Here is a 26,988-nt window from a genome sequence, read left to right as displayed (position 1 = left end):
TGTTGGCCAGGCTGGTCTTGAACTCCTGACCTCAGGTGATCTGCCCACCTTGGCCTCCCAAAGTGCTGGGATTACAGGTGTGAGCCACCGCGCCCGGCCGCATTTTAGGCTTTAAAAGGCTACAGGAAACTAGTACTGCAAGCTTAGCCACGCCATTACTGAACTGATTAAAATTTTTGACACAAATTGTAAATCAGGCAAAATGCAACTTCAAAAGTTCCAATATTATGAAAAATATTTACTGTTACTATGAATCTATTTCAAGACCAATGAAGGCTGAAGTAAGACCTAACTGCGCCTTGCCAAATCCATTTCTCAATATAAATGCCATGTAAAATTACACAATGGATTTACTCTAACCGTTTTTACATGGGAGTTACAAAACGAAGCCTTTAAACCCCTCTAGGGATAAATTTACTTTTCTCAGCCAAGTGTTAACAGCAATAAATGGAGGATTTACATGTAATCCCTAAAAGCAAATAGGCAGAAATTACCAACCATACTATGACTTTTTAACTAAGCATTTTATTTAATCTCACTTGCATAACAGGGCAAGTTAAAGGGTGCCAGTTCTAAAAATATGAGATGCAAATGCAAAATAGTGTCCCTAATATTTTAAAGCAAATTTTCTAGGATTGTATATTCAAACAAATGTGGGTTGGTTTTGGGTTTTTTTCAGAGTACTCACTAGGAATGACTAAACAAACACCTATTCAATCAATACTGCCATTTCTTAAAAGTAATAGATACCTGAGAACTTTTTTCAAAGTCAATGTATAAGCGATGACCTTTCTTTTTTTTTTTTTTTGAGATGGAGTTTCGCTCTTGTTGCCCAGGCTAGAGTGCAATGGAGCCATCTTGGCTCACCGCAACCTCTGCCTCCCGGGTTCAAACAATTCTCCTGCCTCAGCCTCCAGAGTAGCTGGAATTACAGGCATGCAGCACCACGCCCAGGTAATTTTATATTTTTAGTAGAGACGGGATTTCTCCATGTTGAGGCTGGTCTCGAACTCCTGACCTCAGGTGATCGGCCCATCTCGGCCTCCCAAAGTGCTGGGATTACAGGCGTGAGCCACCGTGCCTGGCCGCGATGTCCTTTCAAAATAGATACAAATGAACATTACACTAAAAAAATATGGATTTATTCATAGGCTAATAACAGCATAATAAATGAGCTACATGGTAACTCTCTTTGTGTTAACTGCTTATTGGTGGCCCACCATCCTAGAACTGTATTTCCAGGATTCCATCAGCAACTAGTTAATGAGATCTATTTCTCTGCTAAGTATTCTTTAGGTAAATAAATCAGACTTTATCAAAAACAGAACTCATATTATTAGCCATACTATTAGCCATAATAGCTAGTTTGTGATTTGTAAGACCATGTTATTGATATCACAAATTAAAAAGAGATGTTCCATTTAGAAAAAGAGATCCCTTTACCCAGCCATTATACTCTAAAAATAAAACCAACATTTCTTCACACACAAACAAAATCAAGGTGGGAATATACAAGACTTCGACACAAAAAAACCTTATCAAAGGGTCAGCGTTTCAGATGTTCTAAACTTGTTTTCACCAGTCAGTAATAGTCTAGTCTGCCAAATACTAGGCCAAATGGCTGATGTCACTTACCTTCTTGTATTCCAACCTCGCTGAAAAATCAGGAGGAACCTGTTTACAAACAATTTGTGCCTTGAGCAGAGTTCTGCTACCTCTAAATAAACCCCTTCTAATTTCTTATCACAAAACTCATAAGAGTTCAGCAAAAATAAGAAAAAAACTACTAGCCAAATATACATAACCATTCTTCACATTTGGATGTGGTAAAAATGGTCACTTGCTAAAGCTTCTTTTCTTTAAGACGTTCTCCTTTTTTGCCCCCTCTTCCTTCCACTTACTTCCTTGCTAAACATTGTAGTATTATTCAGATAATCAGGACACCCTAGTCAAGAAAACGACTTTCTGAAGAAGCTGAGCACAGTGGTATTCTGGAATAAAATCCCACTGGGCTCTGATTAGAAGTGTAACACTCCTGCCCATGTACAACCTGTCGCACCTGCCACCAGCCTCGAAAGCTGGGACTACCACAGAACCTGTTTCCAGTGTCCGACACCTCCTGCAAAACATCACTTACTGTGCCGGGCATATGACTTCTCTCATTCTTCCCATTCTGAGAGCTGCCATTTTTTAGTTTCTTTTTCTTTTTTGCTGTTTCTTTGTGCTCTTTCTGTTTGTTTTGCACTTCAATAAGAACAGAAATAAAGCTGTTTTTCACTTCCTTTTCAAACTCCAGTTCATCTCGTAAAGCCAACTGCTGCACCAGCTCCTCAGAGTACTCCTTAATGGCAGTCTCAATTTCTTCCAGGATTTCATTTAACTCAGACACTGAGAGCCTTTTCACTCCTGTGACCAAAAACAAAATACAGCAGATATTAAGACAAAAATGTTTCAAGGAAGCAAAACAGAGTAGTCACTAGGAATGACTAAATAAACACCTATGTAATCAATGCCAAAGAGCAAAAATCATATTCCAAGCAATTAAATTGACTGTGTGTGATCTTCTCAGAATTCTAAAACTTCTGGAGAGCAGATCTGAGTAGAGGTTAAGTGGGCAGGTGAGTCACTTCTCAGCTTGCTGGGAAGAAAGTCTAACAAAAGTTTTTACTTGTGCAAATAAATCATTCCATGAATAATACTTCAGTCAAGACTCTGAAGGCTTGTACATGGAAAAGAACAAACACAAAAGCCCAGGGAAAGTACAGAATCCACCTGCTGACAAGAAACTGCAAGCCATTCAGCAGGGCTCTGGCATATCTCTGAACAGGAAAGGAGTTGATCTGAAAGAATTAAACTAAATACACACTTAATTACATACGTCCTGATCTGTGAATTTTGTTGAAATTGGTGATATGGTTTGTATCTGTGTTCCCACCCAAATCTCATACTGAAATGTAATGTTGGAGGTAGGGCTTGGTGGGCTGTCACTGGATCATGAGGGCAATTTCTAGCAGTTTAGTACCATCCCCCTGGTGCTGTTCTCATGACAGAGTTCTTATGAGACCTGGTTGTTTAAAAGCGTGTGGCACCTCCCCCCGGCCCCCTTCCTCCTGCTCCAGCCATGTGAAGATGCCTGCTCCAGCTTTGCCTCCCACCATGAGTAAAAGCTCCCTGAGGCCCCCCCAGAAGCAGATGCTGCCAGGCTTCCTGTATAGCCTGTGGAACCATTAGCCAATTAAACCTCTTTTCGTATAAATTACTCAGTTTCAGGCATTTCTTTATAGCAGTGCAAGAATGGACTAAAAAAACTGGGAAAACAAAAGGGAACAATATTCCCTGAAACCCCATTTCAGTCTTTTCTCAGCACTTCTCCCCCCTTGTGACAGATAGTACACTGTTAAAGTCCCAACCCACAGGGCCTCAGAATGTGGAGAGGGGGTCTTTAAAGAGGTAAATTAAGGTTAAATGAGGGCATTAGGATAGGCCCTAACCCAGTATGACTGGTATTCTTATAAAATAGGGTGATCAGGACACAGAAGAAAGACCACGTGAAGACACAGGGAAAAGGCAGCCATCTGCATGTCAAGGAGAGAGGCCTCTGAAAAAAACCAAACCTGCCAACACCTTGATCTCAGACTTCTGGCCTCCAGAACTGTAAGAATATAAATTCCTGTTGTTTAAGCCACCCACTCTGTGGTACTTTGTCCTGGCAGCCCTAGCAAACCAATACAGATTTTAGTATCTGTATCAGGTATCAGGACTGTATTTGGGAGTCAGGACCTTAACGCTGTTTAGCCCATATCTACAGGAGCATGGTCAAATCAGACCATCTGAAAGAATTTGGTCTGTCTGACCACCTGTATGTTGAAGCCATACAACCCAAAGGTCTTTAGGTAATTAAGCTTCGGACTGGGCATGCCATAAAGATAAAACTAGGTGACAACACGAGTTGAGCAGATACAGACCCCATCAGTGCCTATTCAAGGAGGGGACCAGTCATATGGCAATGATTAGATACACACCTTCCAATCAGCCTCAGGCTATTCACAGGCTGGTTACATTTATTCAGAAATTTTTCATGAAAATCAACTGTAGAGTTTCTAGAGTTCATTATTCTCATATATGTCAAACAGATCCATGGTTCCCAAAATTCTTCATAGTAACACACAAGACTATTTGTACCAACAGGAATTGCATTTGACAAATAATTACTGAATATCTATTCTACACTTCAAATATGATGGGGTTTGTTATAGACTCGATTGTGTCCTCTCCAAAATTCATGTGTTGAAGTCCTAACCCCAAGTACCTCAGAATGTTACAGTATTTGGAGATATGGTCTTTAAAGAGGTAATTACATTAAAATAAGGTCATTAGGATAGACCCTAATCCAATATGATTGCTGTCCTTATAAGAGGAAATTTGGGGCTGGGCAACGGTGGCTCACGCCTGTAATCGCAGCACTTTGGGAGGCTGAGGCAGGCGGATCATGAGGTCAGGAGTTAGAGACCAGCCTGGCCAACATGGCGAAACCCCGTCTCTACTAAAAATATAAAAATTAGCCAGGCGTGGTGGCGGGCGCCTGTAATCCCAGCTACTTGCGAGGCTGAGGCAGAATTGCTTGAACCCGGGAGGCACAGGTTGCAGTGAGCTGAAATCATGCCACTTCATTCCAGCTTGGGCCAAAAAGTGAAACTCCGTCTCAACAACAACAACAAAAAAAGTAAATTTGGACACAGACACAAACAGAGGGAGGACGAAATCAAAGCTATCTGGAGATGATCATACTATACATTTGATATAGACAAAAAACACAGAAATCATTGATTTCAGCAGGCTCCCTTACTCTCTTCATAACTGCTGGTACTAGACCTCTTAAGAGTTTGAATTTCCTGGGAAAGCATTGAAAGCCGATCTGACTGTGTAGGGGTTTCATCGTCTTCTGGGTCCGGTGATTCCTGCATCATTTCTTCAATTTCTTCAATAACCTTCGAAAACACACATACCACTTTTAATCAAATATACAAAAGGAAAATGATCTATCTGGAACACGGTGCTCACCTAAGGCACCCAGAGCAGAAATGCACTGAATTCTCCATTAACCAATGGTGTTCAGGTGTGGATGCTCCACATAATCAAAATTTTGACTGTAGGAGTGAACATGGTTTATCAAGAAAAAATTACAATGTACTAAACACAAACCTAAATAGAATTGGATTTACTATGTCCATCATGATTCGGAAGGCCCTAACATGTCTTGCAAAGTCTAGGAAATCGTGCCACAAACGCATAATAATTTACGTCAGACACACTAGAGCCAGATCATACAGTAATCGTTAGAAGAAAGCAAATAACAGAAAATTTACCATAGACATACAAGTGCTCAATTTAAAGGTATCTCATCAAAAATTCTGACATAAAATTTATAAAATACAATAGCACAAAAAAATATATAAATGGGAAATTACCTCTGTGACAGCAAAATATTCTTTCAACAGCAGAAAAATAATTTTATACATTAATTCCATGAAAAAAAGGGATTTTTTAAATTACTTAAAAAGTAGAAGTCCAAAGAGAAAAATGCTGTGAAAAGCAAAAAAACTTCAGAAATCCATTTGCCTTTAAACAATGATCTACTGTCTAGTGCAGTGCTGCTCAAATCTTACAACGGTATCTTGCCCTTTTCCAGATTCTAAAAGTTGAGAAGGATATAGAACTCAGCGAAAATGTAAAGGAAACCCAGGAAAATTACTCAATAGTTAGACAGAAGGACCTAAAGTTAAAAAAAAATTAAACACAATTAAATGAAGGAGTAAGACATCATGAGCATATTTCCATGCTTTATGAATTAACAAGCTTAACAGGTAAGATTTCCACCAAGGAAAAACAAAGGCAAATCTGAAGGAGATGGGATTACGTTAATTATAAGAAGAGTCTCCAAAACAGGAAGTATAATATGGTACAATGAGCCACCCAAGGATCCTACAGAATCTGTTATTCTAACTCTTAAAAAAAGGGAGACTTTATGGTATTAGGCAGGTCAGTGAGGGGACAATGAATTCTCAAGGTCATGTCTATCCCTAGATTACCCTCTACCTCAAAACAACCTTCCAACCTACTATTACCTTGCTTTTTTAAGCACCACATTCTTCCCACGCCTAGAACAATTCAACCACAAGTATGACTAAGGAGGATCCAAATAACACAATTTTAATGTAAATTTTTAATGTACTCCTCCCAAGCTTGCCATAATATATCGCCTTACTGATCTCGTCTTTCCAGCCTAAAAATAGAGTGTGGTAGAATTCACAGTCCGAGTAGCCATGGAACATTTTATTTCAGGAAGAAGTTCTGGCATCACATTTCAACAATACAACAGAGGTGGGAAGAGTATTCAGAAAATGAGAAAGCTGATTCGACTGGTTTTAAGTGAATACAGGGTTGACCTTATTAGCACATTCCACGGGAATAATGCTCACTTCTTTCTGGGGCACACAGTATGTTACTTTAATACATGCTAATGCTTTTTATCCAGGGTTTTAAAGATACTAAATAATTTCTACACAAATACTTTACAGTTTCTCCGTGTTTGGGTAAATCTAAAGAAACAAGGAAACTCACAATATTTTTCTGGTTTGGGGTTAAGCAACAACCTTTCCTTGGTACGTTGCTATACTCTTCAACAAGGCCTCTGTTGCAAACCTTCCCAACTAACATAATCCCTTCTGCTTCAGATCACAAATACTTACTTTTCTCTGTGGAAGAGTTAACTATTAAGCCTGTATAACCAGAAAGAAATAGGAAAGATAAATAAACCAACAGCCATCATTTACTGTCATAATAAGAAGCCGTTTTTCAGCTCTAGAGTCTCCTTTCCTTGCGTTGCTGAGTATCTCCTCTATACCTGGTCTGCCGTGAAGAGGGGTTCATCATTAACACAGGAGACGATGATTGAGTGCATATCCAGCTGTTCTCTCAGCTCTTCATCATCTGATGTATCAAAGAGCAAACTGTCACTTACCTAAAAACAAAAATACCCATCATTAAAAGCAGGACATCCTCATCAAAACAAAGTTAACAGCTCTGAGTAAAAGAGGCTGCAGAGAAAAGCAACTACTGAGAGCTTTCCCTCGAGAGGGAGAAATTATTACAGTCACTCTGTACCAGGCAATGAGTACATATTCATCTTGAACAGAAATGAGAAGAATGTAGAATAAATATGAAATCGCTGAGATGCTGCATAAGACTGCTATAAAAGCTGACAGATATGCAGAAAAAAATACGGTATTCGTTAGCAAGTCATAGGGAATTACAGTGAATAGAAGGGAGAATATGGGCAGGGTTAGCAACACACAGTAAGATTGGTAGACGTTAACATTCTAAAGAAAACATAAAAGTTAGTTACTTGCAAACTAACTTCTAATATTTGAGGAAAAGATGATCAACTCCCTGAAAGGCGGGATCTGTCCATGGGTGTCACATTTAGCCCTTCCAATTGCACATTCCTTCTTAACAAAAAATAATAACCCTGGGTTCCAAGAACATCTTTAAACCTAACTAAGCTGGTGATTCACCACTCACCTCTTCACCATCTTCCACCCTGCTCTGTGCTCCAGGAGGATGACCTTTATGGAAGACATCAAAGGATGCCCTTGCCGTCTGGCTTCCAGGTGGGTTAAACCCCATTGGCAGACACTGGGAGACTGGAAGGTGGGATGGTGACGGCTGGGCATGTATTTTGCTGTCTTCCTCCCTGTCAGACTGTCATTTGTTGACTATGGCTCTTCACCACAGCCATAGCTCTGATTAGCAGACGTCTCCCACAAGGCCAATCTCAACAGTTTCTGGTAATCTCTCCTTCTCCTTACCTCTTCACGCCCAGGACTGCTAAAGTACCAGTTTCTGCTGCCAGCCCTGGGGGATTGCACCACATCAAGTTAGTTTCCCTTAACCCTGCCCACACCAATATAAACAGCCCCTTAATAATGACTTAGAGTTTAGTACCAGTACTGATTGTAAAAACTGCCTGAAAAAACTCAGCAGATTAAAATGAACAAGTGAACATCTGTCTATCATCTACCTATCTGTCATGACATGACTATTCAGGTGTTGAATGGAACTGAAATTAGAACTCTATTCCTCAGGAAGGATTGGCACACACTGAGTTTCCAAAGAATAAATGGGCAACAAGGATTACGTAAGAAGCCACCATGTCATTCTATTACATAGTGTAGAACTAAAATGATAAAATTTTACCTGGCAAAATTATTTATCCATGCAGAGGATATATATCTAAAGCTGAGGACACAACGGAGTGGATGTAGGTCCCTACTGCTTCCCTAGTTCTCCATAACATGAGCCATCTGAAGTTTGCAGGTGAACACAGCCTACACAGTAAGAAACCTGCACGTGAGAAGGGCCAAGGGAAGAAGCACTGGCACGCTGACTTTCCAACATTAGGCTGGGAGAAGGGCCCCATCAACACTGCAGGGTCCACCTACAACCCTATAGTGCAACTCCAGGCTCCTGCACAGTGACGACATCCCTTCTCATTTTATTTCTTACTGCACCATCAGCCTAGCAAAGGCCTGGCCATGGCCTTCAACATAGCATCACGAACTCAGAACACTGTGTGGAAAAAAGGAGAATCCAAAAGCTTCCAGGGAGTTAAAAAAAAAAAAAAAAAAAAAAAAGCATATCACATTAAAAGGATCAGGAATCAAAATGTCATGTGAATTCTCAATAGCAACAATAGATGCTAGAAAATAATCAATGTAACTTCCATGTTTGGAGAAATTCCATCCTAGAATCCTATATCCAGCTAAAACAAGTAGGCAGGGGCTTAGGATAAAGACATTTTCAGACATACAAGTTCTGAAAAAATTTACCTCTCATACCTTTCTCAAAAAGCTACCAGGAGGAAAATGAAAAAGAAAAAAGACGTGTGGTCTAATAACAAGTGACAAAAAGAATTCTCATAATGATAGTAAAGTGAAAATCCCAGAATGATGACTGTAAAGCTACACTAGAGAGTAACATTCAGATTAGAATTGTTACTGCAGAGAGCATGGACAAGAGGGAGAGGGGAGTGGGGAGGGAGAGCAGAAGGACTAGACAGATTACCTAGTGCAGTCCATTTACTAAAATGAGTTCTACGGCTCTATTGAGGCTGAACTGGTCAGCTAATTATAAACTAAATAAACCACAAAAAAGGCAGGTAGTATCCTAAGGAAAAACCTAAGTAGAAAAAGAGAAAATGTAAACATAATATATCAAAATGGGTCAACTGTGCACATTTAAATAGTAAATATAAATGATGAAGATTAATTCAACCCCAGATGTTATGTAATTATATTGGGAAGACAGAGAAAGGGAAGTTTTTGGGAGGGTATGGTGTCAGGGATTGGCAAAGGACAGTAAGAGAGCTAAACCTTCACCCTCTGGGTAGAAAATAAATAAATAAAATTTATAAAATTGAGAAAATAATATCAAGTAAAATGGCATGAGCATGTTATCTGCTAAAAGAAATAGCTAATATCATTTAAAGTGGTCACCTCTGGTAAGGAGAAATCAAGGATGAGGTAAGTGGAGCACAGACTGCCTTTTCATTTAAGTCCTATAATTCTAATTTACTTTTTAAACTATGACAGCTGTTCCTTTAATAATTTAATTTTTTAAAGAAGGAGAAAGATCAAGAGACTAGGCTCTTGATGAGAGGGGATGTATGACTTCAATACTGCGGAAGATGAAAATGTGGCACACTGTGATCACAAAGGCGTGTCGATACCATGGAGTAGACCTACCGATTAGCTTCTTCGATCCTTACACTTCCAACACTTCACACCCCCTTCCCAGTCACTCTTCCTATGTTGTAGCTTGAGGACCATGATTTTGTTTTATTTTTCCCCTTCTGGCTTATAAATACTAAAAGTTTTAATTTTAAAATTAATCCGGGGTGGGGACAGTGGCTCATGCCTGTAATCCCAGCACTTTGGGAGGCTAAGGCAGGTGGATTGCTTGAGCTCAGGCATTTGAGAACAGCCTGGGAAACATGGTGAAACCCCATCTCTACAAAAAATTAGCCGGGCATGATGGCACATACTTGTAGTCCCAGCTATTCAGGAGGCTGAGGTGGGAGGATCACTTGAGCCCAGGAGGTGGAGGTTGCAGTGAGCCAAGATGGCGCCACTGCACTCCAGCCTGGACAACAGAGCCAGACGATGTCTCAAAAAAAAAAAAAAAAAAAAATTACTCCTAAGGAAGCCCAGGTTGCCATGGCTCACACCTGTAATCCCAACACTTTGGGAGGCCAAGGTGGGAGGATCTCCTGAGGTCAGGAAATCAAGACCACTCTGAGCAACACAGGAAGACCTCGTCTCTACAGAAATATATTTTCTTAAAATTAGCCAGGCATGGCAGTACTCGTGTGTAGTCCTAGCTACTCAGGAGGCTGGAGCAGGAAGATAGCTTAAGCCCAGGAGTTGGAAGCTGCAGTAAGCTATGATGGCGCCACTGTACTCCAGCCTGGGCAACAGAGGGAGACACTCTCTCAATCTATCAACCAATCAATCAATCAAATTGCTTCTATGGAAGACATTATTATCTTTTTCTTATTTCTACTCTTAAAGGTATAAAGACGCATACTAAAGTCCCTATCCTGATAGAAATGCAAATGGAAGGAGAAATACTGCACAGAAGATGTTCTTAAGCTGAAATGAATGAGAAACATTCTATCATATAAGTATATTCAAGAATGGCACCAGATTTAGAATAGGGTTATGGCCAAAACACATGAGTAATAACAGTAAACTATTATAATAAATTTCCATGACAACAGAAATGATCCCAGATCATCTTTCCAGAGAGAGAGGGCCAAGTCCATTCCCCACAGAGATGGCATATGCTAAGAGCTAGAATATCTTTCAGGCTTTGCAAACTAGCCCTGGCTGTCATGGGTATCATTATTCACTCCTCCCTTCGGCATAAATGTGCCTTCTCTTTGCCAAGCATTCGCATCACTCCTTCCAATGCCAGGGTTAGATACAGACCTGGTGGCACTGTTTCCCTGTATAAAACTGAAGACACATCAAATGGAAAAAATGTGCCCACGTTAAGATTTTGAAAGATATCAGTTGCCTTACTCTAAAAAAGACCTATCAAATTTAGAAGTGTGCCATCTTAATCTTCAATCAAAGAAAAATTTAAAACTGCAATCTAGCAAACTAGTTTTCCTGAATGTTTTTCTTTTTAATGCAAAAAACATTCTTCTTTTGTCAAAAAAAAATTTCTATAGACTTTGTTTTATAAATAAAATAATCTAAAGAACGCTTTCAAAAGGGAAATTTTACATAGCTTAGTCATGGCACGAATAGAGCACCAGGTGACAACGGTAAATACGGTAACTTTGCCAGGTTAAAAAAAAGTTTAATTATATACCATGTAATAGAATGACGTGGTGGCTTCTTACATAGTCCTTATTGCCCATTTGTTTTTCAGAAACTCAGTGTGTGCTAATCCTCCCTGAGAAACAAGAGTTCTAATTTCAATTCTATTCATCACCAGAATAGTCGTGTCACAACAGAGAGATGATAGGTGAATGATCACGTGTTCACTTGCATCTGCTGAGTTTTTCCAGGTAAGGCTTTTTTTTTTTTGAGACAGAGTCTCGCTCTGTCACCCAGGCTGGAGTGCAGTGGCGCGATCTCGGCACACTGCAACCTCTGCCTCCCAGGTTCAAGCAATTCTCCTGCCTCAGCCTCCCAAGTGTCTGGAATTACAGGCATGCGCCACCACGCCCAGCTAATTTTGTATTTTTAGTAGACGGGGTTTCGCCGTGTTGGTAAGGCTGGTCTCAAACTCCTGACCTTAGGTGATCCATCCACCTCGGCCTCCCAAAGTGCTGGGATTATAGGCATGAGCCACCACGCCCGGCCAGGTAAGGCTTTTTAATGTCAGTACTAGCATTACTAATCACTACCTTGGCTATATATCATTACCCTGGCATTGAAAATAACATTCAAAAGGCAGCAAAAGGGAGCGACTTCCCAAGATGCAATCTAAGAACAATACAAGATATACAGCAGTCCCTCAGTATCCATGGGAAATTGGTTCCAGGACACCCCAATAGCAAAATCTGCAGATGCTCAAGTCCCTTATATAAAATGGGGTAGTATTTGCATATAACCTGTGCACATCCTCCTGTAAGCTTTAAATTATATGTAAATTACTTATAATACCTAACACAAGGTAAATGGTTTATAGTTGTTACATTGTATCGGTTTTTTATTTTCATTATTTTTAATTGTGTTGTTATTGTATTGTGAGGTTCTTTTTTTTCAAGTTTTTTAATCCACAGTTGGCTAAAGCAGCAGATGTGAAACCAGAGAATACGGTGGGCCCACTGTACATTTAGTCAATGAAATTGGACTAAAGTGTCTCATTCATGCTGCTAATGGGCCTGTCTTTGAAACTATGAATGAAAGCTCTTCTATGCTATTTTTTAATATGTCAAAAAAGTAGTACCCATGGACTGGTTTCGGTGCATTCTGCATTATTTTAAATAATATAGAAAATATTTTTTTAAAACCTTTCTATCACCATCTCTGGCCCTACAGTTTCACCGACAAGGCTATTCACTTATTCACTCAATAAACAGGTACCTTCATACTTACTATGTGCCAGGAACAGTGTAGTTACTATAAAGACAAATATAAATACCCGCTGGGAAGTCACAATCTAGTGACAGACCCAGAAACATACGATTAACAAGAGAAGGCAGTGGTAATTTTAGAGACAGGGACAAAGTGATCTGGGGACTAGCACCCATGAGACAGCAAAGCTAAACCCCGTGGCACAGATAACAAGTTCACAACCCCACAAGTGCCATCAGTTCCCCCAGAGGGGAGTGTGTTTTCCTTCCATGCAGGGATTTAGGCCATGGCTAAATGACCATCTGTCAAGATGTTGGAGGTGTGGATTCCCCCCAAGTGAGAGGCTGGATTAAGTGTCCTTTAAAGTCCCTTCCAATTCTAAAATTGTATAACTCCATGAGATCAGCAAAGGCTAAAACAGTAATAGGAAGCTTCAGACAGGAAGGGAAACTTGAACTAAGCCCAAAATGATAGCCAGGACTTAAGTAAACATAAGACAGAGCAAAAGATCCCTCATTTTGCTCCTTTTCATTAAATGTATGCCAGGTCAGTCTGCAAAGCTTAATGGGATTAATGACTGGCACAGTCAGGAAGATTTCCATAGCTACTGAATACTGGGAAATATAGCCAGAATTCTACATTTTACTAGAAAATAATAACAGTAGGCTTTTCTGATCACATATGTAAGAAAATCCTTTTAACAAAACATTAACAATACTATTTAAAATACTGACAGGCCTACTGCACTATATTCCCAATAATCACATAATTACACTTAATGAAATATAGAGCACGCAAGAAGATCTGGCATGAGTTTACATTATTATTTGATAAGGAACTTAAACAGCCTGGCCCTGAAACTTAGATAATTTGGCTATGTTTCTCATCAGATTTAAACAAGCTTAACACTGTGATTTTCCATTTCAGGTAATTCTCAACCCTTTTCTGCCTCCCTACCTGTCCCATCACTCGTGCTCACACTTCTTAGTCAAGGCATCTTCACTTTATAATACCAGGACGTACACAGGAGCCCCCAAGAAAGATAAATTAGCCAAGACCGTATTTTAAAAGCCAAGAACTAAAATATCTTTTAAAGGTTCTCCACTATTCACAGGAATACATAGTCTCCTGACAACATTTCATGTCTAGCAGGGCACTACACTCATTAAAAAGTTAACTCCATGTTGAGATTCCAATACCCTCAGTATATTAAACCAAAGGCTAGCATTTTTACCGAGTGTTTTAGTGCATCAAAATTTTACTGAGTGTTTCAGTGCATCATCACTGCCAGGCGCAGCGGCTCACGCCTGTAATCCTAGCACTTTGGGAGGCCAAGGTGAATCACCTGAGGTCAAGAGTTCTAGACCACCCTAGCCAACATGGTGAAACCCTGTCTCTACTGAAAATACAAAAATTAGCCGGGTATGGTGGCTCATGCCTGTAATCCCAGCTACTTGAGAGTTTGAGGTGGGGGAATCGCTTGAACCCGGGAGGCAGAGGTTGCAGTAAGCCACTGTACTATACAGCCTGGGCGACAGAGTGAGACTCCATCTCAAAAACAAAATTGTGATGGAAATTTAGCTACACATACAAAAGTGAGTGTGCTGGAGAAGAACTGGAGGAACGTGCCAGCAAGGTGATGGCCCTAGAGCCAACACAGCAAGACAGAGCCACCCCAACTGCTAAAGTTTCAGAAATGAGAGGCAGGTCAATGAATCTGTGTTAAGCAGAAATGCTACTGTTTCAGTTCTATTATCAGCATAAGTTATTCAAACACTATTGGTTCAATTCCTAACTTACCCCTTGTTCTGAAAGGTTCAGAGTAAGCAAGTGCAAGGTTCTAGTATGCGACGACTTCCAGTCTACAGGCATCACATTCCCATAATTATCTGTCAGGGCATTCCAAATCCTTAAAAAGAAGAAAGCTACAATCAATGAAAATTAACATTCTGTATATCTTTCTTAAACAAATATTCAGTGAAAGATGAACAGCAAATGTCAAAGAAAACAGAGAAAAACAGAAAGCACATTTTTTCTCAGAAAAACATCAACAAAGTAGAGTCTCCTAAACAAAAACTAGGTGAAAAATCACATAACTGGGCTGACAAGAAGTCCTAAGGGAAGGTGAAGGCGTACAGAAAACTCCCAATAGGCAATAGGCAACACTTCCATTGTATTAGGTGCTAGGCACTGTTCTAAGCAATTTACATGTATTAACTCACACAATCTTCAAAAACAACATTAGAAGGGGGAACCACTATTATCATTTCACAGATGAAGAAACTGAAACACAGGGCAGGTAAGAAATATTTCCAGGGTCACATGAGTAATAAATACAACTGTGCATTACACTTATTTTTCTTCTGTAACTTCAAACACACAGACTGTTTCAAAAAGTGAAAAATCTCTCTCAAACAAAAGGTTTGTTATCCTTTCTGGAGAAAGAATTCACTCTCAATGTGAGAACAGGATTTAATCTAATTTGTAATAAAGATACAACGAAAAGGCAGATACAACGAAAAGGAGAAAGAGAGGGAGTTCACAATAAAACGCACACAGGCTCTATCCAATGCAGTTACCTGACCTTATTACCCAACAGCATTACAGGGAGGCAAAAGGGTAAAATGGAAAGGGCATTTGACTGAGACTAGGGAAACAAACTCTCATCTCCATCCTTCTTCAAACAACGAGTCATTGGCCAAGCCCCTTAACCTCCCTAGGTATCCTCTGCCCTTCTATAAATGAGAGACCTGGACAAGAAGCAGACACTCCTTCCAGCTCCATTACTCTAAGCATTAATTCAAATGAGCTGTATTGAAGAGAGTCCCAAACCAGACCAGATAAGAACACTAAACTCAAATTTCATGACCAAAATTCAGGTTTCAATACCAAAGTAATAATCAGCACAATAAAACACGATGTTTTATGAAAAACTAAAGTTCAGAGATACAAGTGACTTGAAATCTAATTGGGATACGTAAAGTCAAACACTAAACATATGAGCTACTTACTAGCTAGAGGTATACACAAAGATGTCATGTAGACAAAACACCCTAAAATGTTTATTAAGTATCTAATTGTGAATAAGCAATAGGCTTTCTTTCCAAGTGTGTAAGACACTAGGATACAAAAACAATCCTGGCTGGGGCATAAACATAAGAATGAATTTTTTTTTTAAGTTCCGGGGTACATGTGCAGGATGTGCAGGTTTGTTACATAGGCAAACATGCCATGGTGATTTGCTGCACCTATCAACCCATCATCTAGGCATTAAGCCCAAGAATGAAAATTTTAAAATACAGACATAACATAGTTAACAAATAGGGATTGGGCGCTAAAAAGAAGCAATAGGACTACAACGGCTAAAAGTATAACATCCCAAATGATGTTTGGCTTTAAAATGCACATTAGGGATGGGCCTGGTGGCTCATGCCTGTAATCCCAGCACTTTGGGAAGCCAAAGTGGGAGGATTGCTTGAAGCCAGGAGTTCAAGACCAGCCTGGGCAACAAAAGGGAGACCCATATCTCTACAAAAAAAAAAAAAAAATTTAATTGGCCAGGCCCATGGCATGTGCCACAGTCCCAGCTACTTTCGGAGGGTAAGGCAGGACGACTGCTTAAGCTCAGGAGCTCAAGGCTGTACTGAGCTATGATGGCACCACTGTACTCCAGCCTGGGTGACAGAGCAAGACCCTGTTTCTAAAAATATATACATAAAATTAGCCTTAATAAAAATGTGAACCCAAAAAGCTCTAGAGAACTAACTCATCTACCCAGCAAAGCTCCCATATGCACAGTCCATTCCTATTCTCCTCTCTGTTGGAATATCTCCTCTAATGCCAAGGAAGTAGAATTGGAGGCAATGTCTGTGGACTGCTAAACTTGCTGGGTTTCTGGCTCATACCTTTCTGGATAAGAAATTTTCAAACACTGAATAACTGACTGTATAGTCCATTTTCATGCAGCTGATAAAGACATACCCAAGACTGGGAAGAAAAAGAGGTTTAATTGGACTTACAGTTCCACATGGCTGAGGAGGCCTCAGAATCATGGTCGGAGACAAAAGGCACTTCTTACATGGTGGCAGCAAGAGAAAATGAGGAAGATGCAAAAGCAGGAACCCCTGATAAACCCATCAGATCTCATGAGACTTACTCACTATCACGAAAAGAGCTCAGGAAAGACCAGCCCCCATGATTCAATTACCTCCCCCTGGGTTCCTCCTACAACATGTGGAAATTCTGGAAGATACAATTCAAGTTGAGATTTGGGTGAGGACACAGCCAAACCATATCATTCTGCCCCTGGCCCCTCCAAATCTCATGTCCTCACATTTCAAAACCAGTTATGCCTTCCCAACAGTCCCCCAAAGTCTTAACTCATTTCAGCACTAACCCAAAAGTCTACAGTCAAAGTCTCATCTGAGACAAGCCCCTTGCATCAATAAGCCTGTAAAATCAAAAGCAAGCTAGTTACTTCCTAGATACAATGCAGGTACAGGTATTGGGTAAATACGGCTGTTCCAAATGGGAGAAATTGGCCAAAACAAAGGAGTTACAGGGCCCATGCAAGTCCGAAATCCAGAGTGGCAGTCAAAATTTAAAGTTCCAAAATGATCTCCTTTGACTCCAGGTCACGCTGATGCAAAAGGTAGGTTCCCATGGTCTTAGACAACTCTGCCCCTGTAGCTTTGCAGGGTATAGCCTCCCTCCCCGCTGCTTTCACAAGCTAGTGTTGAGTGTCTGTGGCTTTTCCAGGCGCACAGTGCAAGCTGTAGGTGGATCGACCATTCTGAGGTCTGGAGGACAGTGGCTCTCTTCTCACAGCTCCACTAGGCAGTGCCCCAGTAGGGACTCTGTGTGGGGGCTCCAACCCCACATTTCCCTTCCACACTGCCCTAGCACAGGTTCTCCATGAGGGCCCCGCCCCTGCAACAAACTTTTGCCTGGGCATCCAGGCATTTCCATACATCTTCTGAATCTAGGAGGAGGTTCCCAAACCTCAATTCTTGACTTCTGTGCACCTGCGGGCTCAACACCACATGGAAGCTGCCAAGGCTTGGGGCTTGCACCCTCTGAAGCCACAGCCTGAGCTGCACTTTGGCCCCTTTCAGCCACAGCTGGAGCAGCTGGGACACAGGGCACCAAGTCCCTAGGCCACACACAGCAGGCAGACCCTAGGCCCAGCTCACAAAACCACTTGTTCCTTTTTGGGCCTCCAGGCCTGTGATGGGAGGAGCTGCCATGAAGGTCTCTGACATGGCCTGGAGACATTTTCCCCATGGTTGTGGGGATTAACATTAGGCTCCTTGCTACTTATGCAAATTTCTGCAGCTAGCTTGAATTTCTCCCCAGAAAATGGGTTTTTTTTTTTCTATCGCATAGTCAGGCTGCAAATTTTCCAAACTTTTATTATGCTCTGCTTCCCTTATAAAACTGAATACCTTTAATAGCACCCAAGTTACCTCTTGAATGCTTTACTGCTTAGAAATTTTCTCTGCCAGATACCCTAACTCATCTCCCTCAAGTTCAAAGTTCCACAAATCTCTAAGGCAGGGGCAGAATGCCACCAGTTCTCTTTGCTAAAACATAACAAGGGTCATCTTTGCTCCAGTTCCCAACAACTTCCTCATCTCCATCTGAGACCACCTCAGCCTGGATTTTATTGTCCATATTGCTGTCAGCAGTTTGGGAAAGCCATTCAACAAGTCTCTAGGAAGTTTCAAACTTTCCCACATTTGCCTGTCTTCTGAGCCCTTCAAACTATTCCAATCTCTACCTGTTACCCAGTTCCAAAGTCGTTTCCACATTTTCAGGTATCTTTTCAGCAACGCTCCACTCTACTGGTACCAATTTACTACAGGTTATTTTCACGCAGCTGATAAAGACATACCCAAGACTGGAAGAAAACGAGGTTTAATTGGACTTAGTTCCACATGGCTGGGGAGGCCTCAGAATCATGGCAGGAAGCAAAAGGCACTTCTTGCATGGTGGCAGCAAGGGAAAATCAGGAAGGAGCAAAAGTGGAAACCCCTGATAAGCCCATCAGATCTTGTAAGACGTATTCACTATCATGAGAATAGCACAGGAAAGACCAGCCCCCATAATTCAATTACCTCCCCCTGGATCCCTCCCACAACACGTGGGAATTCTGGGAGATACAATTCAAGTTGAGATTTGGGTGGGGACACAGCCAAACCATATCACTGACTATAGACCTAATCCTGGTCAGGAACTTAAGCAGGATACACTAGCAGGTGAAGACAGTCCAGAATTTGAGGAGTTTGCTTTGTCTGCTTATTTGCTCCTTCTTAAACAAGGCTATAAGAAAAAGGCAAATGGGATGGAATACTTCACTTAGAAGTGCCTGTCAGTGAGTTTGATCTTCCAAGAAAATGAAAGCCAACTAACAGTCTCCACCAAGGTCAAAACAATGGTAGCTGGAAGGACACAGAGGCAACTCTAGTGAAAGATTTCTAGAATTCTGCAGTCAAGACATATGAACTGCCTTCATCTTTATCATAAAGTATTACAACCAGTCGTAAACAACGGTCAGGACAGCTCTTTTGCAAGGAGGTCAAAGTCCTGCCAACACTGAATCCTGCACAATACTCTTATAAGTAAAACCTCAGTAGGTAAATACAATCCATATTTAACCAAAACAAAAGCTGAGGCTCAGAGAAGTTAAATAAAGTGCCAGGGGTGGGGGAGGGTTTGGGTTGATTCAAGCACATTACATTTATGGGGTACTTTATTTCTATTATTATTACGTTGTCATATATAATGAAATAATTATACAACTCATCATAATGTAGAATCAATGGGAGCCCTGAGCTTGTTTTCCTGCAACTAGATGGTCCTCTCTGGGGGAGAGGGGAGACAGAGACAGACCATCATGCATTAGATTCTCGTAAGGTGTCTACAAACTAGAACCCTCACTTCTGCAGTTCACAATGGGGTTCAGCTCCTATGAGAATCTAATGCCGTGGCTGATCTGACAGGAGGTGGCTTAGATGGTAATGCAAGCAATGGGGAGGAGCTGTAAATACAGATGAAGTTTTGGTCACTCACTCAGCCACTCACCTCCTGTTGTGTGGCCCAGTTCCAGTACCGGTCTATGGACCAGGGGTTGGGGACCCCTTGACCTAAAGCACAGCAATATCTGAGTAAAACAATTATCAATTATATCTAGGGAAAGGGAGCAAGCAATGGTGAGTATGTTTTCGTAATATAAAAGGGACAATGCCAGTGACAACCAGCTCCCAACTCCCGAAAAAAAAACAGATTTCACATGCATTCCCAAGTCAAGAGACATGCATTACCACCAACATATCATCTACTAAATACCATTAACAAGAGCAACAAAATATTTTTAAGCAAAGGCTAAAATAACCTACTTTCCTGACGTCTAAGTGAAACAAAGACTCTTAACGATCTACGTACAATCCTCTAATTGATTTAAGTCAGCTACTCGTGATAAACCCAAATACATAATAAATCTACACTAATTTTTAAATCCAGAATGTGTCCTGGGTTTAGTGATTCAGAGTATCTAAATCTACATATACATAAAATTATCTTCTCTTTGGGAACAGGCTTCCAAAAATGTCATCTTTTGCTACTGACTGCATGCATGTGTGTATAAAATCCAATTAGAAATGTTTCCCTTCTCTACACCTGGGCAGAACACTGTACAGAGGAACCAATAAAAGGAGATGGTCTCCAAACACAGGTGGGCCTGCACCACTGCTCACCCACGTTTACAGGCCCCACTCCCAAAGCTGTCTTTTCAAGCTTCCTACCTTATTCCTGATAAATCTGTTTGTTTCACAAAGGAAAGGAGACAACCAGGCTGGAAACCCCTTTCCGTGCCCTTGACTACTGCCCTGTCTCTCAAAAATTCTTCCCTAACCTCTTAAGAGTCTCTCCATCCCATCAATGCTCTAAAAATCCATTCCTTCCCATGTCCTCATTTTTGAGACAAAGTCTCGCTCTGTCACCCAGGCTGGAGTGCAGTTGTGCGATGTTGGCTCACTGCAACCTTCGCCTCCCGGACTCAAGCCATCCTGCCATCTCAGCCTGCTGAGCAGCTGGGTCCGTGGGACCACAGGCATGCGCCACCGGACTTCACTAATTTTTTTAATTTTTTTGTAAAGACCAGGTTTCACGATATTGCCCAGTCTGGTCTCGAACTGCTGGAAGCAAGCCATCCTCCCACCACAGCCTCCCAAAGTGCTGGGATCACAGGTGTGAGCCACCGCGCCCAATCTTATTCCGCTCATTTTACCTTCAGCCTCTCCAGAGGCTCCTCTCCCGGCTATATACACAACATGCTCAAGTCCCCTTACTCTCACCATTCCTATTTACCATCTTTTGGGGGTAAAACCATGGTACCTAATTACAACTCTTACTTAACCAAATTATAATTGCGGCTCAGGGTGGTTTAAAAAGTGCCCTCAGGAACTCTGCGCCTCCCCTCTCCCAGCTGTGATAAATCCCCGTGAACCTCCTATCATTGCTCTTAGGTGATTCTGTAATTATTAGTATTACCTGTGTATGCCTTGGTCTCCCCACCAGACCATGCGATCGTTACCATCAGTAAGCAGGGCCCTTCGTTTTCGTCTCTGTGGCGGCTCGCACTCTACCAGGCTCTCGGGTGGGTCCCACAGATTCCTGTGCCCTAAATGCTGCCTCGCACGTTGGTACTTATGCTCAGGCAATATACTCCACCTAGAACTATAGACTTTTTTCCACCTGCCAGGCACACTCCCACTCATCAGTCAGATCTCGTTTGCACATTTCTCTATAAAGTCGTTCCTGACTCTCCCCAAGACACACGCTTTTAAGTCTCCCACATTTGGTACATATAACCATTGCAGCGCTAATTACATTCATACATATATTTGTTTACAAATCTATCTTCCATCCTACGTTGTGTCCTAAGTGGGAGGGACAGTGCCCAGTCGTTTTGGTGTTCCCTGTGCGAAGCAGAGCCTGGCACTCAGCAGGTGCTTAATAAATGCTACTTGAGTGAATGAATGGCGACACACTTGCCCCAGGAGGTGCTGTCTCTAACTACGGGCTCTGCATGGGCGATTCCCCTCTAAAGCAAACGAGGGTTTGGTTTGCAGGAAGAAGGACGGGAGGGACCGAGGCGGAGGTTTTCAGGGCGCGTGGCGGCGGTGGGCAAGGGATTTAAATTGCTGGGCTAGCCGAGGCCGACGGCCCGAGGAGGGAAGCGAGAGGGCGGAGAGGGCGGGGACTCCCGCGTCCATGGAGGCGGAAGGAGGGCACGGGGAGAAGCTGCGGCCGGGGGGCCGGCGGGTCGGGCGAGGGGCAGGGGAGGCTCCCGCCCGCTCCCGGCCGGGGCCCGCACTCACTCGTCCCCCTGCAGGAGGCTGCGCTCCGTGATGGGCCGCACGGCCGCCCTCGGGGGCTCGGCGCCCGGATCCGAGGGGCGGAAGCATAGGCTCAGCTTTTCCTCCAAGCTGCAGGCCAGGGCCGGGAAACCGTCGGCGCCCCCGCCCGCCCCGGCCCCCGCCCCCGCTTCCCCTCCCGCCCCGGGCTCGGGGCTCGCGTTACAGTTCTCCTGGTCCAGGAGGCTCCGGGCCGGCTCCTGGAACTCATAGAAATCCTGCCAGTCCCCGTCCGCCGCCATCGCCGCCCGGAGCAGTCGCGGGCCCCGCCCCGTCCGGCCCAGCCCGGCCCCGCCCCTGCCCGAAGCCCCGCCCCCGCTCGCTATCCGGCGGACAGTTCCCAGGCTGTCCCAGCTCTGGGTCTCCCGGTTGCCTGAGTCTTCCTGGAGTTGAACGCGATGCTACTAGAAAGCCAAGACCGTAACTGCCTTGAGTCACTTCCTATATTCTCTATCATTTAGGAATAACTTCCCTCTTAGCTTCCCTTATTAGAAACTTGGCCTAAATGTGGCTAAAATAAAGGACTTCTTTAAAATTACGACCTAATATCAGATTACGCCTCGAAAGTCGTTTTCCCCAAGTTACCTACTCCTTTCCTAACTTGCCAACCAGAGTAACAGCCAGAGTCAATGGGAAATGTTTAAGTGGTACTGAAATTCATTCCTCATATATTTTAGCTCTCACGTGCAAAGCACCTGCTAGATCCTAAAGAACATACAAAGATAAATAATTATGCCAGTTAACATTTGCAAAGCACTTAGAGCAATGCCTAATAGTAGATAACCTATGTGTATGTTATAACTAATACATGTGTGCCCCATACACAGGGCTTACAATGTCGGAGTGATAAGAGTAATAAGAAATTGTTTAGGCCTCATAAAAAGTAATTGTGATTGGGCGGTTCAGTTTTGCAAGATGAAAAGAGTTATGGAGATGGGTGGTGGTGATGGTTCCACAACACTGTTAATGTGCCGAATGCCACTGATCTATACATATACAGATGGTTACGATGGTAAATTTATGTTTATTTTACTACAGTACAAAAAAAATGGAGTAGGCCTGGCGCGGTGGCTCACGCCTATAATCCCAGCACTTCGGCAGGCCGAAGTGGACGGATCGCTTGAGGTCAGGAGTTCGAGACCAGCCTGGCCAACATGGTAAAACCCCGTCTCTACTAAAAATACAAAATCTAGCCAAACATGATGGCACACGCCTATAATCTCAGCTACTCAGAAGGCTGAGGCAGGAGAATCCCTTGAACCTGGAAGTCAGAGGTTGCAGTGAGCCGAGATCGCGCCACTGTACTCCAGCCTGGGCGACAGAGCTAGGCTCAGTCCAAAAAAAAAAAAAAAACTTTTTTTTTTGAGGCAGAGTCTCGCTGTGTCGCCCAGGCTGGAGTGCAGTGGCGCGATCTCGGCTCACTGCAACCTCCGCCTCCCGGGTTCACGCCATTCTCCTGCCTCAGCCTCCCGAGTAGCTGGAACTACAGGCACCTGCCACCACGCCTGGCTAATTTTTTGTATTTTTAGTAGAGACGGGGTTTCACCGCGATAGCCAGGATGGTCTCAATCTCCTGACCTCGTGATCCGCCCGCCTCGGCCTCCCAAAGTGCTAGGTTACAGGCGTGAGCCACCGTGCCTGGCCAAAAAAAATTTTTTTTAAGGGAGGAAAAAGTAAATATTATCATAAGGAAGTATGAATGTGTAGAGGCAATGAATGCTTAGGAGTTGAGAAGAGTGACATCTCTGGACTGGCATGATCAAATACTTCACTTAGAAGGTGGAGCTGGTTAGGTGATGAAAGACGAGCTCATAGTTTGAAAAATAAATGTGAAGTTAGTAATAGAAAATAAATTTTTCCCAGTATGCTTTGTCCATCTCTTAGCAGCATGGAAACACATTTTCATGAATACATGTTAATACCAACATTTTCTTGTTTACTAGTCCAATAAATGTTGTGTTTTACTTTCGTGATTTGTCCCATATCAAATAAAATAGTTCTGTGATTAAACCTAAGATACTGTTGATAATTAAAGGAAATGTTGTTCCCTATTTCCTTTGAAACCATAAAGGGAGTGGATACTGATCCCCAGTTAGCCCAGAGCTAGAACTAATTAGTCAACAGTGAACAATAGCTTTTGGATTGATGAGAAAACATTCTAACTCAGCTATCTGAACATTACTCAAAAGTGATGCTCCAAAGTATCAAAGAGCTATTTTTCTCCAGGTGTTTGACTACAACCACAAAGTTATGAGGAAACTATCTAGTTGATGCAGACTCTCTAAATTATGTACATGGCTAAGATAAAATTCATTTATTTTTCTTGACTCATATTTCCATTTACCTGTTATGGTGTGTCCACATGTGAGTGAGAATGATTGCTCTTAGAACCCAAATGTAGCACTGTCAAAATTTTCAGATGTTCTTAAATAAATTGTCACTGGTTTAGCTCCAATAGTATTAGAATTTTATTTTAGTCAAATTTCTTACACAGGATGCTTTTTATTTTTAATTAAATATAAATTACTGGATATTACCGTATGCATTTTGAATATCCCTTTGGGAAAACAAGATGAAAATCACTTTTCTTGGTCAACTCGTGTTTGCACACTCATGGTAACCTTGGCACTCAACGCTATCCATAAGAATGCTCCAAATAGATGTGTCTGTGAGAAAACACTATATTTCTCTATAGTTTTGCCACTTTATAGCGACAGAGCAATTAGATTAGAAAGAAACTGCAGAGTGGAATAAATTGTTAATTGGTGCTTTGGTAGATTTTAAATAGTTACTGTAAACACAAACGCGTAACAGCAGAAAACTTTAAATACTTGTAAATTTAAACCGTTTAAATGTTTGTAACCAGATAAAATTATAAAGTAGCAATGTTTCTCTTTAGTGCCTACCACACACCTCTCTTCCCATGTTTATCTGGGGACTTCAGGTCGCTCCACAGCCTTCCAGATCATCCTACAGGAGGAGAGACCATGTTCCACCCAGGTCGTGGCTCCATTCCCTTATCCCCACCCTTTCCTTTAGTTCCTTTGGTACTGGGCCCAGATTTCTTTAAGAGAATCCGTCTCCAAGTTACTGTTCTGTAAACCCCTTCACTTAATAATTCCTGACGGCAAGCTTAGCTCATTTTCCAGCAACTCTCATACTCATCAGCCAAATTCTAGCTTCCTACACTGCCACAAATCTAGAAACACCACAGGCTTCCTGCCAGCCTCACTTGTTTTGATCAGTCCGTCAATACCCAAAAGCTTCCAATTAAGAAGAGGTTCTTTCACTTTGTTATATTTCACATAACCTACTTCTACTAATTTGCCCACCAAAATCTATTTATTTTGCACCTTTTATTTCCTACCAAATCCTGCAGGCCATAAGAAAATGAGCATGTGTAAACATGCTTACTCACTTGATATATTAAGAAAAGCTAGCCTATTGAATTAGTTTTCAGCCCTTGATTCAAAATTAGAGAATATAGAAGAACTTTTAAAGAGAGCTTCATAGCACTTGAGTATTATATGCATATTAATCATTTAAGATGGAAAAGGTTACTTTTCTGGTTTGACAATGTACGTAAATTTTGCACATATATATCAGAGTGGAAGTTTACATAACAAAAAAATTTAAAAATCAGTTATTCAACATATAGGTCACCTGTCTTGGTCCATTTTGTGTTGCTATCACAGAATACCACAGACTGAGTAATTTATAAAGAAATTGATTTCTCACAGTTCTGGAGGTAAGGAAGTCCAAGATTATGGTGCTGACATCTGGTGAGGGCTTTCACATTGTGTCATCTCAAGGCAGAAGGTGGAAGGGCAAGAGAGTGAGAGAGCAGGGAGAGAAGGAAGGTCAGACTGATCCATTTATCAGAAATCTACTTCTGCCATAACTAACCCACTTCTGGGATAATGCTATTAATTCATTCATGAGGGCATTGTCCCCATGATCCAAACACCTCTCAAAGGTCCCATCTCTCAAAACTGTTGCATTGGGGATGAAGTTTCCAACACATAAACTTTAGGGGACACATTCAAACCATAGCATCACCTAAAAGTATAATCAGTCAGAAAATATAAGAACTGCAAAAGAAACTGTTGAATACAAAACCAAAAAATATCTAGTTGTCAAAGTATCATATTCAGCAAAGGCCAGAGGCATTATAAAGCAACAGTAAAATAATGAGAAGGTATGTAAATGAAAGTTTATTGAGAAGAGCTAAGGTAATTGCTGAAATCATTTATAACTAGAAGGAAAAAAAAAACAGCTGATGAAACAAAAGCAAAAATAATTTAGAAATCTATATGGTGACCCAATAATTTAAGGAAAGGTTGCTTGCTTGCCAAAAAGGAAAGAGTAGCTTCTCTTCACTTTTTCTCCACTTAAAAAAAAAAAAAAAAATTGAATTAACCAGACATAGTGGCATGTGCCTGTAGTCCAAATTACTTGGGAGGCTGAGGCAGGAGGATCACTTGAGCCCAGGAGTTCATTACAATGAGCTATGATGACACCACTACACTTCAGCCTGGGTGACAGAGCAAGGGGCTGTCTCTTAAAAAAAAAAAATCAAGAAACTGTTGAGGAGACAAAGACCACAATCTAGAATTTATTAATAAAGAATATTTCATTCCAGTTCATTCAAGGTCGACAGAGATAAATCTTTAGTGAACAGCCACACCTTCCATTTTAATGATTAAGCCAGCATCCTGATCAGGCAGAACCACCTTGAGAAGAAGCAGTAGTAGGCTCCAAGAGAAAGAACCAAGGTGACTGGCCATAGCTGCAGCCTTACAAGGCACCTCCATAGATGGGTAGGGAAAACACTACCAAGTGCATGCCTGCTTGTGTTCTGAGTAATCAAATGCTGATCTCTTAAAAATAAATGGAAACAACCATTGGCAGTAGTTGTTTAT

The 26,988-nt window shown here is 41.7% G+C and overlaps 1 protein-coding gene across 10 annotated transcripts in view; it reads right to left on the bottom strand.

Annotated features, from left to right (window-relative positions):
- The window catches only part of FEZ2 (fasciculation and elongation protein zeta 2), a 70,686-nt gene that overhangs the window by 26,238 nt on the left and 17,460 nt on the right, over positions 1–26,988 (bottom strand). For 5 of the 10 annotated variants that reach the window (XR_008650598.2, XM_063618158.1, XM_063618161.1 and 2 more), the window contains exons 1-5: positions 22,031–22,330; positions 14,451–14,559; positions 6,905–7,021; positions 4,847–4,988; positions 2,138–2,406 (exon numbers count right to left, since the gene is read on the bottom strand). Coding sequence is in view for 9 of the 10 variants with exons in the window: in XM_063618158.1 (XP_063474228.1) it covers positions 2,138–2,406; positions 4,847–4,988; positions 6,905–7,021; positions 14,451–14,559; positions 22,031–22,308 (915 nt within the window). In the remaining variant the exon portion in view is untranslated. The other 5 variants (XM_055240704.2, XM_055240708.2, XM_063618159.1 and 2 more) reach the window with 3 other exon arrangements.

This window comes from Symphalangus syndactylus, chromosome 14 (genome assembly GCF_028878055.3).
Source record: "Symphalangus syndactylus isolate Jambi chromosome 14, NHGRI_mSymSyn1-v2.1_pri, whole genome shotgun sequence".
In the NCBI taxonomy this organism is placed as follows: Eukaryota; Metazoa; Chordata; class Mammalia; order Primates; family Hylobatidae; genus Symphalangus; species Symphalangus syndactylus.
This window is presented reverse-complemented; position numbering and strand designations above follow the sequence as displayed.